This window comes from Piliocolobus tephrosceles, chromosome 13, assembly GCF_002776525.5.
Source record: "Piliocolobus tephrosceles isolate RC106 chromosome 13, ASM277652v3, whole genome shotgun sequence".
Lineage (NCBI taxonomy): Eukaryota > Metazoa > Chordata > Mammalia > Primates > Cercopithecidae > Piliocolobus > Piliocolobus tephrosceles.
Window position 1 is genome coordinate 4,072,855 of NC_045446.1, and position 15,709 is coordinate 4,088,563.

The 15,709-nt window shown below is 45.7% G+C and overlaps 1 protein-coding gene across 5 annotated transcripts in view; it reads right to left on the bottom strand.

Moving 5' to 3' along the window:
* Window positions 1-5,865: 5,865 nt before the first annotated feature.
* PPFIA1 (PTPRF interacting protein alpha 1) overlaps window positions 5,866-15,709 on the bottom strand; it is a 115,937-nt gene continuing 106,093 nt past the window's right edge. For 3 of the 5 annotated variants that reach the window (XM_023186455.2, XM_023186458.3, XM_023186456.2), the window contains 5 exons: window positions 15,177-15,352; window positions 13,666-13,734; window positions 12,065-12,230; window positions 8,096-8,166; window positions 5,866-7,264 (listed from right to left, as the gene is read on the bottom strand). In XM_023186455.2, coding sequence (XP_023042223.2) covers window positions 8,108-8,166; window positions 12,065-12,230; window positions 13,666-13,734; window positions 15,177-15,352 — 470 coding nt within the window. In that variant the 3' untranslated portion in view covers window positions 5,866-7,264; window positions 8,096-8,107. The remainder of the gene's footprint in view (window positions 7,265-8,095; window positions 8,167-12,064; window positions 12,231-13,665; window positions 13,735-15,176; window positions 15,353-15,709) is intronic. The other 2 variants (XM_023186459.2, XM_023186457.2) reach the window with 1 other exon arrangement.

Here is a 15,709-nt window from a genome sequence, read left to right on the forward strand (position 1 = left end):
AGAAATGAAGAGGAATGCAGAGTGCTGAGTGGGCCTGCAACTGCAAACCTGCTGGGCCTGGTGACCCATGCTTGTAGAAGAAGCACGCAGCCAGGGCGCGCCAGTGGTCCCAGCTACTTGGGAAGGCCGAGGTGAGAGGAATCACTAGAGCCCAGGAGTGCAAGACCAGCTAGAGCAACACGGTGTGACCTTGTCTCAAAAAAAGAAAAAGAAAAATGTTAAAAACCCATGCAGCCAAAGAGGGATGTCAAGACAGCCTTATGGCCAGGACCTGAGCAAACCAGTCTGTAACTTAGGGTGCAGATGGGACCTGGGGCATTTGCACCACCACGCAGGTCTGTAGGACTCAACACAACACACGTGACGGAGACGTAGCTGTCCACCCAGTGCCCCCGCCCTCCTCGGTGCTAAGTGGACATGTGGGTGTCCAGCTCTGCTACATTCCCCAGCTTCCCTTGGAGTTGGGAGCTGCCACGTGGCTGGGTTCTCACCCATGGAATGTGAGGGGAAGTGACATGCATGGCTTCTGAGCCTGGACCATCATAGCTCCCCAGGGCTGCCTCCTACCGTGGACCAGCTTCCTAGGCTGCTGCTACACTTTATGACAGACTCAGTGCCTCAGAACAATGCGAACATATGCTCTTCAGCTCTGGAAGCCAGAGTCTGAAATCAGTTTCATGGGCTAAAGTCAAGGTGTCAGTGGAGCTCATTCTGTTTGGAGACTCTAGGGGAGAAACCATCTGTGGCCTTTCTAGCTTCTCGCATCCCTCAGACCCACGCACTCGTCTTCACACCTGTTTGCTCTCTGTATGGATATGTCTCTTTGCCTCCCTATTACAAGAACGCTTGGGATGCCATTTCAGACCCACCCGGAATATCCAGGATCATCCTCCCATCTCAAGGTCCTTAATGTCATCACATCTGCTAACTCCTTTTTGCCATGCAAAGCAACATTCACATGTTCTGACGATTAGGATGCAGACATATTTGGAGGCCATTATTCAGCCTACCACAGGTGACAGGTGCAACCTCGGAAGCCCTGTGCTGAGGATGGCAGAGCCCAGCAGCCTGCGTCCCTGTAAGACTGCATGGAACAGATGTTCCTTTCTATCCCTTTCTCCTCCTCTGCCTGAGCTGGACATGCACCCTGGCCTGTTACATGAAAGCAAAAGAAATCCTGTTGTGTTTAAGATACTGCGTTTGGAGTCCATTTGTTCCAGATATTTAGCCCACCCTAGTACAGAGAGGTTAAGGCAACTGCAGAACGGGGAGACACGCAGCATCACACACAGTGAGGAAGAGAGAAAATGAAACATTTCCTACTTAAAATGAACCTAGAATGTAAGTTCCAAAGGGATTGTAAAAATAAGTACTCAGTAAGAAAGCCAAAGGCCGAGCACATTGACTCATGCCTGTAATCCAGCACCTTGGGAGGCCAAGGCAGGTGGACTGCTTGAGCTCAGGAGTTCAAGACCAGCCTGGGCAACATAGTGAGACCCTGTGTCTACAAACCTTTAAAAAATGAGCTGGGTGTGGTGGCCTGTGCCTATAGTCCCAGCTACTTGGAAGACTGAGGAAGAGGATCAGCTGAGCCCAGGAGGTCAAGGCTGCAGTGAGCCCTGATTTCGCCACTGCACTCCAGTGTGAGTGACAGACGGAGACCCTGTCTCAAAATACCAACAGGAAAGCCAATGCTGTGAACAATGGGAACGTGAATTACTAACCTTGAATTTTATATTGTAGAACATGAGTATGATTTTAAGATATGTATGTTTAGAACCAGGCCATGTGGCTCATGCCTGTAGTCCCTGCTACTCAGAAGGCTGAGGCGGGAGGATCCCTTGAGCCCAGCTGTTAGGAGTTCAAGGGTACAGTGAGCTATAATCATGCCAGTACACTCCAGCTTCGGTGACAGAATGACTCGGACTTTAAAAAAAGGGGAGTGGGGCTGGGCGCTGTGGCTGACGCCTGTAATCCCAGCACTTTGGGAGGCCGAGGTGGGCGGATCACCTGAGGTCAGGAGTTCGAGACCAGCCTGGCCAACATGATGAAACCCCATCTCTACTAAAAATACAAAAATTAGCTGGGTGTGGTGGCGGGCACCTGTCATCCCAGCTCCATGGGAGACTGAGGCAGGAGAATCACTTGGACCCGGGAGGCAGAGGTTGCAGTGAGCTGAGATCACCATTGCATTCCAGCCTGGGTGACAACAGTGAAACGGTCTTAAAAAAAAAAAAAAAAAAAAAAAAAAGGAAAAATGTTACCCAGATTGCCAACCCACTGAATCAAAAGCAGCAATAAATCTTGGTTGCTTTTTACCATAACATTTTGGGGTGGTTTTTACACAGCAACAGGTAAAACAATATAGCAGACCATCATGGTGTGGGAGTGGGGACAGCGTAGAAAATAAATATTAGACAGTAGAAAACAGAAGGGTGTATATGTGTGTGTGTGTGTGTGTGTGTGTGTATATATATATATATATATTTTTTTTTTTTTTTTGAGAGGGAGTCTTTCTCTGTCACCCAGGCTGGAGTGCAGTGGTGCAATCTCTGCTCACTGCAAGCTCCGCCCCCCGGGTTTACGCCATTCTCCTGCCTCAGCCTCCCGAGTAGCTGGGACTACAGGCGCCCGCCACCACGCCTGGCTAATTTTTTGTATTTTTAGTAGAAATGGGGTTTCACCGTGTTAGCCAGGATGGTCTCGATCTCCTGATCTCGTGATCCACCTGCCTCAGCCTCCCAAAGTGCTGGGATTACAGGTGTGAGCCACTACGCCCAGCACTTAAGGGTATATTTCACATACATATTGACAAAATAAAAATAAATGCCAAACTCTGTAAAGTATTTGAAGAGATTTATTCTGAGCTAAGTGTGAGGGCCATGATCCACGACACAGCCTCAGGAGGTCCTGAGAACATGGGCCCAGGGTGGTTGGGTTACAGCTTGGTTTATATGTTTTAAGGAGACATAAGACATCAATCAGTACATGTGACGTATACATTGGTTCCCTCTGGAAAGGTGGGACAGCTCAAAGCAGGGGCTTACAGGGCATAGGTGGACTCAGATTTTCTAATTGGCAGTTGGTTGAATGTGTTATTATCTAAAGACCTGACAGTGGTAGAAAGGAGTGTCTGGGTTAAGATAAGGGGTTGTGGGGACCAAGGTTCTTACTATGTAGATAAAGTCTCATAGTTGACCACCTTTAGAGGCAATAGATTGCAAATGTTTCCTATTCAGACCTGTCAAAGGTGCTCTCAGCTCATCTCTTCAGGATCAGAAAAAGACCTGGAAAGGAAAAGGGAATTCTCTACAACAGAGGTCCCCAACCCCTGGGCCACGGTACCAGTACCGGTCTGTGGCCTGTTAGGAAGCAGGCCCCACAGCAGAAGGCGAGTGGCCAGTGAGGGAGCATTGCCACCTGAGCTCTGCCTCCTGTCAGATCTGTGATGCCCTTAGATTCTCATAGGAGTACACACCCTACTGTGAATTGCACATGCGAGGAACCTAGGTTGTGTGCTTTTGAGAATCTAATGCCTGATGATCGGAGATGGAACAGTGTCATCTCAAAACCACCCCCACACTGTCCGTGGAAAAATTGTCTTCCACAAAACCAGTCCCTGGTGCCAAAAAGGCTGGGGATCGCACTGCAGCCTGGGCGACAGAGTGGAGGTTGGACAGAATGTAAATTTCCCCTAAAAGAGCTTTGCAGAGCCATTTCACGATATGTCAAAAGAAATCTATTTGGGGTAAAATACTTGGATTTCTTTCAGGGTTTGCTGGCATGTGATGCTATCCTAGAATCAGGTTGGAATTTGGTAGCATATTGGTACAAAGAATCTGTTTTGTCACTCCACTCTTAAGATCTTTGTTGTAATGTGAATGCTGATCATCTGTGCCTGAACTCCAAAGGGAAGAGGGTATAATTAGGCACCTCCGACCCCCCACTTCCCGTCATGGTCTGAACTAGTTGTTCAGGTTTTTTTTTTTTTTTTTTTTTGAGACGCAGTCTCATTCTGTCGCCCAGGCTGGGGTGTAGTGGTACGATCTCGGCTCACTGCAACCTCCGCCTCCTGGGTTCAAGCGATTCTCTGCCTCGGCCTCCTGAGTAGCTGGGACTACAGGCACCCACCACCACGCCCGGATAATTTTTTGTATTTTTAGTAGAGACTGGGTTTTGCCATGTTAGCCAGGCAGGTCATGATCTCCTGACCTTGTCATCCGCCCACCTCGGCCTCCCAAAGTGCTGGGATTACAGGCGTGAGTTACCGTGCCTGGCCACTTTTTCAGGTTTCTTTGGAATCCTCTTGGCCAAGAGGAAAGGGTCTATTCAGTTGGTTGGGGGTGCTTAGAGTCTTACTTTTGGTTTACATACAGTATCAATGGCTGTGTAATTGTCAGAGGCGTGTGAACCAGAGCAACTCCATTTTGAATAGGAGCTGGGTAAAATGAGGCTGAAACCTACTGGGCTGCATTCCCAGACGATTAAGGCATTCTAAGTCACAGGATGATGTAGGAGGTCAGCACAAAATACAGGTCACAAACACCTTGCTGACAAAACAGCTTGCGGTAAAGAAGCCAGCCACGGCCGGGCGCGGTGGCTCACACCTGTAATCCCAGCACTTTGGGAGGCTGGGGGGGGGGGGGGGGGGATCTTGAAAAGTCAGGAGTTCAAGACCAGCCTGGCCAACATGGTGAAACCCCGCCTCTACGTGTATGGCGGGCACTTAGAATAGGATGGCGGGAGCGGCTGGGGACAGACACCAGACAGCTCTCTCCAGTCTTTCCATGTGGCTAGCTTGGGCCTCCTTACAGCGGGGTGGTCTTGGAGTAATAGGACTTCTTACTTGGTGGCTTGTTTCTTTCAGAACAAGAGTACCACAGAACCCAGATGGAAGCTGGAGATTGTCCTGTGTCCTCGCTCCAGGTCTTAAAGTTATATCTGCTGCATCCTTTTGGTCAAACAAGTCACTAAGGCCAGCCCAGGTTTAAGGGAGGGGAGTTAGACTCTTACCTTTCACTGGGAGGAGGAGCAGAGAATTTGCAGCCTGTCTTCAATGTCTTGTCACATCCTGTATGCGTTTCATCAAGTGTAAGATGTGGGAGCCAAGGCCCTTGGCCCCCTAAAGGTTTGCTGAAAAATCCCTGGCATGAGGAAGATTGGCTAATGGGAGAAAAGGCACACGCATGTATTTACCGTGTACACACAGGAGCCTTCAGAACAGAGGCCCAGCCACCCAGGGAGGTACCGGAGTTTATCCAGGCTTGTTCAACCTGCCTTATTTTGTTGTTGTGTTTTAGGCTTTTAGCAGCCCAACGCCATGGTTTTGAGTCTCTGTCTCTAGTGATAAGGAGAAAAGAGGGACTGGGCCAACCAGAAGGAAACTAAGAACCCACGACTGTATTCTCTCCTTGGACACCACTGTCAGGTCTTGAGGCCACAGAATGAATGAGGGCTTGGATCCTGGCAAATGAGGTTCTGGGAAGACGGGAGGAAGAGGTCTGGCTCACAAACGGGGTCTTATTAGGTAGATGAAACCTCACAAGTAGAAGTTGTCAGAGATGATAAATGGCTCTCTTCAGACCTTTCAAGGTGTTACTTCAGTTAATCTTTCGGGCCTGGGTGCAGTAATGGAGATTCTCCACAGATGCAAATTGCTCTGACAATGGACAGCTTTGCAGGGACCCTTCATCTGTTGGCCCTATAACAGCCATTTCAAAAAAATGTCAAAAGTACAGTTTGGGGTAAATGTTTCTGTTGTGGTCGAGTTGACTTCTATAATACAATTGCCATATGGTGACACTGCCTTCCAAAACAGCTATGGTCAATTTCAATGCAATTAGAGCTTATTCTCAGTATTCTTCATTGGCAGTGGAAAATGCTTCAGTACTTTATTGAAAGAAAGCAATAAATAATACTGTGATAAAAATAGTTCAAAAGTAGACTGTACATACTTTGTTACATAATCAGGAAGTTCACAAAAGATTAATAGAAAAACAGAACAGTAACAATGAATTGTACAAGTAAATTAAAAGCAGAAACCAACTGTGAAAAGACAGGCTGCCTCCACCTCTGTATCTGCTGCACAGTAAATACCAGGCCATGGTCTGACACGCTTTGCTGGCTTTTTAATATGCCATTGAAAAAGTAAAAGCCACATCTGCAACTTACACAATCCAAAATGGCTATAACATCGAGGTCTAAAAATGTCCCACTAGGTTCATTCTTTAAACATGTTTACAAACAAATGTAAAAAGATGATTTACATAAGAAAAATAAGGCCTTTATTAGAGCTGCACAGCACTGCTTTCTGGGTCTCCTGCCTTCATCCGCTGTGTGCGCCGACTTGCAGAATGAGAGCGTGGTGCTTGGTGGCTGGCCCTAAGGGGAGCTACATGGGTGTCTCTCTACCTGCTCCCAAGGAGCAGAGGCAGGGAAGAGGGCGCAGGGGCTGGGCTGGTCCCCAGGTTACCCCATCCCGAGTCTCTCCAGCTGAGAGAACTGCTCCCAGCTCACGGTCTCTGTCAGCCACTGAAGACAAGCTCCCCAAATCCAGAGACTAGGCTAGGAAAGCGTTAACCAGTGCTAGGGGCTTCTCATAGTGTTGTGATAGTCTTTTCAGTCCACATTTTATTAGGAGCTGATATTTAACACCAGCTATTTTAAATCTGTTCATGCTGCAGAATAAAGCATTTCTTACTAGAAAAAGTACAGTTAAGGTCAGTCATTAAAATACAATTGCTTGAAATTAGGTATGCTTATTTCAGAATGATTGCTGTAGAGCTAGGCTGCGTCTGTAAAGGATAATGCACATTGCTTCTGTCATAATTTTATAAATGTAGTAAAATCCTTTTCATGGTTTATCATTAAAAAATTAATGATAATTACAATAAATGCATAATTTACAAAAGCCCTCTATTCATAGGATTTATACATACAAGCATTACAGTACATTCATTTGAAAGACTAAAATTAGGTATAAGAACATGATTTGAAAGGATATTTATAGCCTGGATATACATGAAAAAGTAAGTAACTATATAAATGAAGAGTCATAAGTTTACATAAATATAAGAAACATTAAATTCTAAAATATTTTCTCTATGGTATTCATGAATTTTTCACTAATTAAAAACTCTGTAATAAAATATCTTAGGGTCCATATAACAAGTATTAACAGATTAAAGATTCCATTGGATTCTAAAATGTAGTCTTTGTTGGATTCAAATGCTGCGTAATCATCGGTAGAAGTAGTGTGGGTAAACTGGAAAATAAACACAAACAAAAAGCCACTCAGTGCAGGCTGGGCCATACTGACGAAAGGGAGCTTCTGACGCTGGGGCCCGAACGTCCCAGCCCTGGCCCCTCCCCTCCAGGACCGTCACTTTCTGTGCCGTAGCTACTCTGAGAATCACTGGCTAGAACATCAAGGGCTATATGTACATCAATGAGACAGTTCGTTGGCTGACTTCATTTTGGCTTACAAGTTACCAATAAAAGATGAACAAACCAGTCAAATATGCCAACGGAGACCTTACAATTGCTTAGAACAGCAAGGAGAGGGTGGGCCACTCACCAGCCAGAGTCCGCAGTTTTAAGAACCAGTCTCTCCAAACTGACAGGTTATTAGTGTCACACTTAATACAGTATGTAATTAACCACAAAACTTTGGGCTTGTTTCACTCAAGAATGTGTATTTAAAACGAAGCAAGCTTAGGAATCAAGGCCATGTGCATAACGACGCCAGGGTGAGACTCTCCCCTGACGCGCTCTGCCACGCTCTGCTCTCCTCCCCACTCCACCCGCATGACACCCACAGACAATTAAAATGAGTCAGCATTTTCAGGTTTAAGGAAAAGGTAAAAATACGTTTTTTTTCCCCTTAAAAAAAAGAGGACACACTAACCTCTTTATGATCAATTGTAACAACAACATTATCTTAATGGGTACGGAGAGCTTGTGTCTCTATATATTTTAAATTCCCCAAAAACTGCATTGGCTTTCATGGTCCACACCCCTAGTCTGGCACTGCAGCTCCGATGACTCCTGCTGTGCCTCTGCGCCACCTCCAGGGGTTGTGGTGCTCTCTACTCACCAACAGGAGACTTTAGCAGGAGTAAGTCCTGACTGTAGCAGAATCCAACCTCTGTGTTCCTGATACATTGCCTGTTTCAACAGCCACGAGAGGAAGCGTGCAAACACAGCGTGCAGTTAGTCTTAGAACATCACATGAGGGCACAAGTAGACACACATCTTCACAACTACAGCAGCGCCTACGGAGGGACCTGAGGGGAGCTGCCTGAGTGGGCGGGATGGAGCCAGAGAGAGATCCAAGTGTCACCCAGTGGTGGCTCTCCCCAGCTCCCAAGGAGCCCCAGGAGACTCTGGAACACTACTCCGAAATACCAAGCACCAAATGGTACAGTAACAATTTCAAAATGTACATCTGCATAAATGACCCCTACTTAGAGTGATCCCTTTGTCTGCTACTAAACTACATTCATAGACCAATGGGGCTTTCTCCCTGCCCTAAGTGCTCCATCTCTAACACTGGTATGAAGGAAACACCAAGCGGCACTGCTGATGCCGCCCAGCCCCGCTGAGCACAGAGGCCGACGACACTGGGTACAAGGCCAGCCTAAGAGGAGGGGAGAGAACCTTGCAGACCAGCACTAGCTGCGGTGTCTGGGAAGCCATGTCCTTTTCTCCTGGGGAGGAGCAGAGCAGGTGCAGAGATCTGGCTGCAGGGGTGGGGCGTTGGCCAGGGAGTGGGGTGAGGGCTGATCTAAAAACTGAAGCCCAGTCTCAGTTCCTACTAGAAATATTAATCATAGACACCACCGATTTTCATTCTTGTTCAAGAAACACACTGTGTGGCCAGAAGTAAGCCTGATTTCCATTAACAACCTGGATTTTAAGTTTTTACAAATCAGAAACAGGTACTGGCTGCTCCCGGTTATATGTTTTTTGTTTTCCCACAGGTATACCAGGAACACTGATCAACATCCTGCATGGTTCCAGCAAAGACGTTAAGACAGTTGGGACTATTGGTTAGGACAGATGATCTTCACAAACCCTCTAAGAGCCTGGGAGACCTGCTGGAGTTTACCCCACATTCCCTTAGTTAAAAAGCCATTAAAATAATCAATTTTGCTCAGCACGGTGGCTCGTGCCTGTAATTCCAGCAATTTGGGAAGTCAAGGCAGGAGGATTGCTTGAGCCCAAGAGTTTAAGACCAGCCTGGGCAACATGGTGAGACCCCACCTCTACAAAAAATTTAAAAAATTCGCCAGGGGTGGTGGTGCGCACCTGTGGTCCCAGCTACTTGGGAGGCTGAGGTTGCAGTAAGCCAAGACTGAGCCACTGCACTCCAACCTGGGCAACAGAGTGAGACCCTGTCTCAATAATAATAAAAATAATAATAATAATCCCTTTAGCAGGCTTGTGCCTGAGTTATTTATGTAAGGGTAAAAAGTCTTCTTTAAAATAAATTCTCCATACCTTTTAGGTTTACTTTTTTTTCTTTTTTTTTTTTTTTTTTTTGTGAGACAGTTTTGCTCGTCGCCCAGGCTGGAGTTCAGTGGCATGATTTCAGCTCACTGCAACCTCCGCCTCCCAGGTTCAAGCCATTCTCCTGCCTCAGCCTCCCAAGTAGCTGGGATTACTGGCATGTGTCACCATGCCTGGCAAAATTTTTTATACTTTTACTAGACACAAGGTTTCACCATGTTAGCCAGGCTAGTTTCCAACTCCTGACCTCAGGTGATCCACCCACCTCGGCCTCCCAAAGTGCTGGGATTACAGGCGTGAGCCACCGCGCCGGGCCGAGGTTTACTTTTCATCCATCCAAACTCTCATTCTTAATATTCCTGTTAACATTTAACAAGGGAAATGTGATGTATCAGAAGGAAAACTGAAATGGAGGCCACAAGGAAACAAGCAAGCACTCATGTGGACTCTGCAGGTGACAGCACTTGAGCTGAAGGCCAAGTTACAGTTACACTTTCTAAGAATTACCCGGCCGGGCGCGGTGGCTCAAGCCTGTAATCCCAGCACTTTGGGAGGCCGAGACGGGCGGATCACGAGGTCAGGAGATCGAGACCATCCTGGCTAACACGGTGAAACCCCGTCTCTACTAAAAAAATACAAAAAGCTAGCCGGGCGAAGTGGCGGGCGCCTGTAGTCGCAGCTACTCGGGAGGCTGAGGCAGGAGAATGGCGTAAACCCGGGAAGTGGAGCTTGCAGTGAGCTGAGATCCGGCCACTGCACTCCAGCCTGGGCGACAGAGGGAGACTCCGTCTCAAAAAAAAAAAAAAAAAAAAAAAGAATTATCCGCATGACTCTTGGAGGAAAAATGCTAATTTTTAAAAAATTCCTAGTTAAAAGATATACTGAGTTTTCCCCCTTAAGTATATTATCAAACTCTGGCAAACAATAAATAAATAATACAGCCTTTTACTAAAAATGCCACAAAGTAAGCTATTCTCACCCAAAGTGTCCAGCTTAACTAAGGTTTTTTATAAATGTACTTTTCTTTTGATTTTTATACAGGTGTAGAGAACAAAATTTATGAACCTATTTATGGGAGGGGCTGATGACAAAAAAAATTAGCAAAAATCCCATTAGCACAGTTTTCAATTATTATTATTATTTATTATTATTGTTATTTGTAGAGATGGGGTCTCACTGTGTTGCCCAGGCTAGTCTCAAACTTGAGCTCAAGTGATCCTCCTGCCTCTCATTCCCCCAAAGTGCTAGGATTACTGGCATAAGCCATCATCATACCTGGCCCCTAATTAGCACTTAAAAAAAAATTTTTTTTTTTTTTGAGACAGGGTCTCAGTCTGTCATCAAGGCTGGAGTGCAGTGGCACAATCTCGGCTCACTACACCCTCTGCCTCCCAAATCCAAATGATTCTCATGCCTCAGCCTCCCAAGTAGCTGGGATTACAAGCGTGTGCCACCGCACCTAGTTAATTTTTGTACTTTTCTTTCGTAGAGACGGGATTTTGCCATATTGGCCAGGCAGGTCTCGAACTCCTGGCCTCAAGGATTAGCACAGTTTTCAATGCCACTTCCTTTCCTTCAGTCTGCTCACTGGCCTCAGAACTGAGCATGAGTGACACCTGTGTGTCACTCACTGACATGGGCTCAGAACTTCACCAGCTTTATGAATGATGCATTTAATCATCGCAACTACTCTATGAGGAAGACACTACCACGACGACCATTTTACAGATGGGGAAACCGAGGCACAGTTAAATGACTTGCTCAGGGTCATGCACCTCCTAGCGGCAGAGCTGGAGTCAAACCTAGGGAGCCTGGCTCTTCAACCTGTGCACTGCCTTTCATTAAATGAGTACAAGATCAGAACTGAGAGACCTGTCAGGAAGCCATGGTCAACTGTTAACCTCAAATCAAAGCGGCTGTCAAAGGGAAAATCCCAAACTGTGCTTGAAATCATGGCAGTGATGCTCTCTCTCTGGCTGGTACATTCATGGCTGCCTCGCTCCACTGGGGACTTCTTGGAGGTTCACCTTCCTCCCTTCCCTGCCCGCTAATGGGTAGACACGTGACTGCACAGAACAGCAGCAGCAGGGAGGGCCGAAAGGACAGGCAGAGCTCACACAAGCTGTAAACTGTGTGTTCTTTAAAATATACTGTTATATTCTCCGATGTGGAGAGCAGTAAATCATGTGGTTTGGAAGCTACTACTGCACTACTATTTCCTGAAAGAGCTTTCTAGCACAGCCTGTCACAGACACATATTTACAAGTATACCTCAGTCTCTCTCTGAGAACACAGACAAATACTGAGCTTTATTAGTTGGAAAAATATGCTAAGATTCAACCAGACAAGAATGTTTTAAAAACTCTATTATTATGGTTAAACTTTTATAAACAAATGTTAGAGTTAATTTAAAAACATTTATATTTGGACATGCAACCATACTCAAGTGCCTTGTAACATATTAACTAGGCCGTTTTAGATCATTATTAATGTTCCAGACAAAAAGCTGCTCATGCTCCCAGCAAGTGGCAGGTTAGCGCGACCCATCACATACCGTCCATCTGCATCTTCTTTGGCTGCATTGAGGGGGAAGACATGGAAGAAGTGACCCGGAAGTTTGCAGGGAGAGTCTCTGCTGACCCAGCAGCTAAGCCGCGAATGTCCTTTGGTCTAAACTTTTTTCTCCATGAAGGTGCTCTCCTAAAGCTTTTATCATCATCCTGGTAAATTAAAGAACAAAAAACAAGATTCATTTTAAAAAATAAAGCTCAGAGATGTAAAGTTAAATGTTCTTTAAAATGACTGCTGAACTCAAGAATGTACGTATTCTTGTTCACATGTATTTCATCCCTTCTTGATGACCACACAATATATTGCCCAAACTGGAACATCAGCGTGAAACGGGGCATGGTGATTGTCCGGCTGGGCCTTAGCTGGCGAAGTGAGGTCGATGCTGGGCCATGGGATGTGCTCCTTCTCCCCAGGATCGTGTTCTACTTCTTACCTTGCAGGAATCACTTTCTTGCTACATAATACATTTTTATTTATCTTAAAAATAGTTTATTTTTCATTTTTATTTATTTTTTTACAGACAGAGTCTAGATCTGTTGCCCAGGCTGGAATGCAGTGGTGTGATTAGAGTTCACTGTAACCTCAAACTCCTGGGCTTAAGCCATCCTCCCACTGCAGCCTCCTAAGTAGCTGGGACTACAGGTGTGCCCCTGCCACGTGCAGCTCTACAAACAATTTTTAAGCTATAAACAATTCTATCTTATGCCACGATATAGCCAACGAGCACTTCATCTTTAGAGGTGGCCTTCTATTCTGTCAAACTCAAAGTTTTCTTAAGGTCCAATTAAGAGACTCCTAATAGTGTGAAACAAATGAGTCACGGTTTGAAGGGGAAATTAACATTTTGTATTTTTAATATACTTCTGAAACACGCCACCCCACCAATGCACAGGATTATGAGGGGTATACTCTGGACTGGGGTAGGATACCTAGTGGTCCCTAAAACCCAACTTACAGACTCTGTTCCTAAGCTGCAACCAATGTTTTATGATGTGAAAACCATTTTTGAGGGATATCAAAAATTAAATAGCAAAAATAAAAACAAAACTACCTTCTTGAAGGTATTACTTTTGTGGTTTTTTTGGGGGGGGAGGGGGGGTGTTTTTTCCTTTCTGAGGTGGAGCTCCTCTCTGTCCCCAGGCTGGAGGGCAGCGGCGCGATCTCAGCTCACTGCAACCTCCCCCTCCCAGGTTTAAGCGATTCTCCAGCCTCAGCCTCCCAAGTAGCTGCGATTATAGGCACCTACCACCACGCCTGGCTAATTTTTGTGTTTTTTAGTAGAGATGGGGTTTCACCATATTGGCCAGGCTGGTCTTAAACTCCTGATCTAAGGTGATCCCCCTGCCTCCGCCTCCCAAAGTGCTGGGATTACACGCATGAGCCACTGCGCCTGGCCCAGGTATTAGTTTTTAAAGGCTCATTGGTTAATAAATTCGTAAGAGCAAAGCCTAACTTCTAACATCCAGAGAGACTGCCTAGCTACATGATGTCCTGAGTATAATAATAACAGCTTACATTTCACACACATTTAAACATTTATACACATTTCATAGACATTTAAAGAACATTAGGCCAAAAACTTACTTCATCAAACCTTCTATCAGTCCCCGTGACCAAAAGGTTGTTAAATTCTCTTTCCAAGACAGCACGAGCCTGAAATAACCAAAGAATAACAAATAAAACTTTCATCAAATCTAATTTGAAGGGAGTTCGCATAATTGTTTTTTAAACCAAGACTTAACCTTCCTCGCTGCTGGCCGGGCGCGGCGGCTCACGCCTGGAATCCCAGCACTTTGGGAGACCGAGGCGGGCAAACCACCTGAGGTCAGGAGTTCAAGACTGGACTGGTCAACATGGCAAAACCCTGTCTCTACTAAAAATATAAAAATTAGGACCTGGGTGTGGTGACTCATGCCTCTAATCCCAGTACTTTGGGAGGCCGAGACAGGCAGATCACTTGAGGTCAGGAGTTTGAGACCAGATTGGCCAACGTGGTGAAACCCTGTCTCTACTAAAAATACAAAAATGAGCTGGGCGTGGTGGCGGGTGCCAGTAATCTCAGCTACTTGGGAAGCTGAGGCAGGAAAATCACTTGAACCTGGGAGGCAGAGGGTGCAGTGAGCCAAGATCGCACCATTGCACTCCGGTCTGGGCAACAAGAGTGAAACTCCATCTCAAAACAAACAAACAAACAAAAAACAATTCCTTCACTATATGACTATATTGAACCACAATAATATTTTAAATCAGGGCATCTAATGTGGAGTCTATGGATGGACTTTTGCAGAAAGGGATCCGTGATCCTTGGAGTCATATTAACAAGGGTATGTGGGTTGGTCAGGGGTACTGGCAAAAGATATTCAACGCCCCCCCCCTTTTTTTTCTTTTTCTTTGGGATGGGGTCTCACTCGACTGTCACCCAGGCTGGAGTGCAGTGGCGCAATCGTAGCTCATCACAACCTCCACTTCCTGGGCCAAGTGATCCCCCTGCCTTGGCCTCCCAAGTAGCTGGGACTACAGGCATGTGCCACCACACCCGGCTAATTTTTTGTATTTTTTTTGTAGAGACAGAGCTTCACCATGATGGCCAGGCTGGTCTTGAACTCCTGGACTCAAGCAATCTGCCTACCTGGGCCTCCCAAAGTGTTGGGGTTGTGGGCATGAGCCACCTCGCCTGACATATTCAGTGTTCTGCAGAGGAATAAAAGTTCCCTGTTTTTCAAATGAGCCCATGAGTCAAAAAGAATTACATAAGGCAATTACCCATAAAAACAAAATTAATAAAATCTTCATGTGGCACACCTAAAAATACTTCCCTTTCCATGTAGGAACTAAATATATGTCACTCTTCTGATCAGGCCCATGGGCTGGAATGAAAGATCCTCCTTATCTGGTTTATTGCAGGACTCTCATGCTTCCAACAGAAAAGGGAAAGATGATAGACCAAAAACAAAAAGACAAAAAAACTAGTTGTCTGAAGGTGTTTTTTTTTTTTTTTTTTTTTTTTTTTTAAGTTTTCTTTCTATTCAAATAACTGTCTATAATCAGGGCACCCACTGAACATTGAATGCAGACCCGGACAGGCTTGGCATCACCTGTGTGTTCTGCGTCGGGATCTGTAATAGCAGTGCCAGTGCACTGAAGTCGAAGGTTTCGTCTAAGGCCAGAAGTGCTCCATGAACGCCACTCTCTATAAGATTGTTTGCATATTCTTTAAGGCCAATTGATAGGATCCAGCGAATCACTCGATCATTGCTCCAAACAAGCACGTCTGCAAAAGAATAAAGACAATTATAAAAGTGGCTTCAGAAAGCCATCTTTATCACATGTACCGGGAATGCAGGAGAAAGATTCCTACCATGGTTCCTAATCCTTCGGCTCCTGACAAAAGTGCTGGGAGACACTGCTAAATAGACAACCATTTGCTGCACTGAGACAATGGTGTCCTGGCCCTGCTCCACTCTCAGGGAGACTCTCCCATTAGAACTCATCCTTCCAGTGAGCACAAGAGGAATGAAGTTATTATTTCTAGAGAAAAGAAGATGAGGAGGATCCAGGGATCAGAAGCCAGAGGACTGAAAGAACATGAATACCTAACATGTATAAACATGCTTCACACACAGACTGG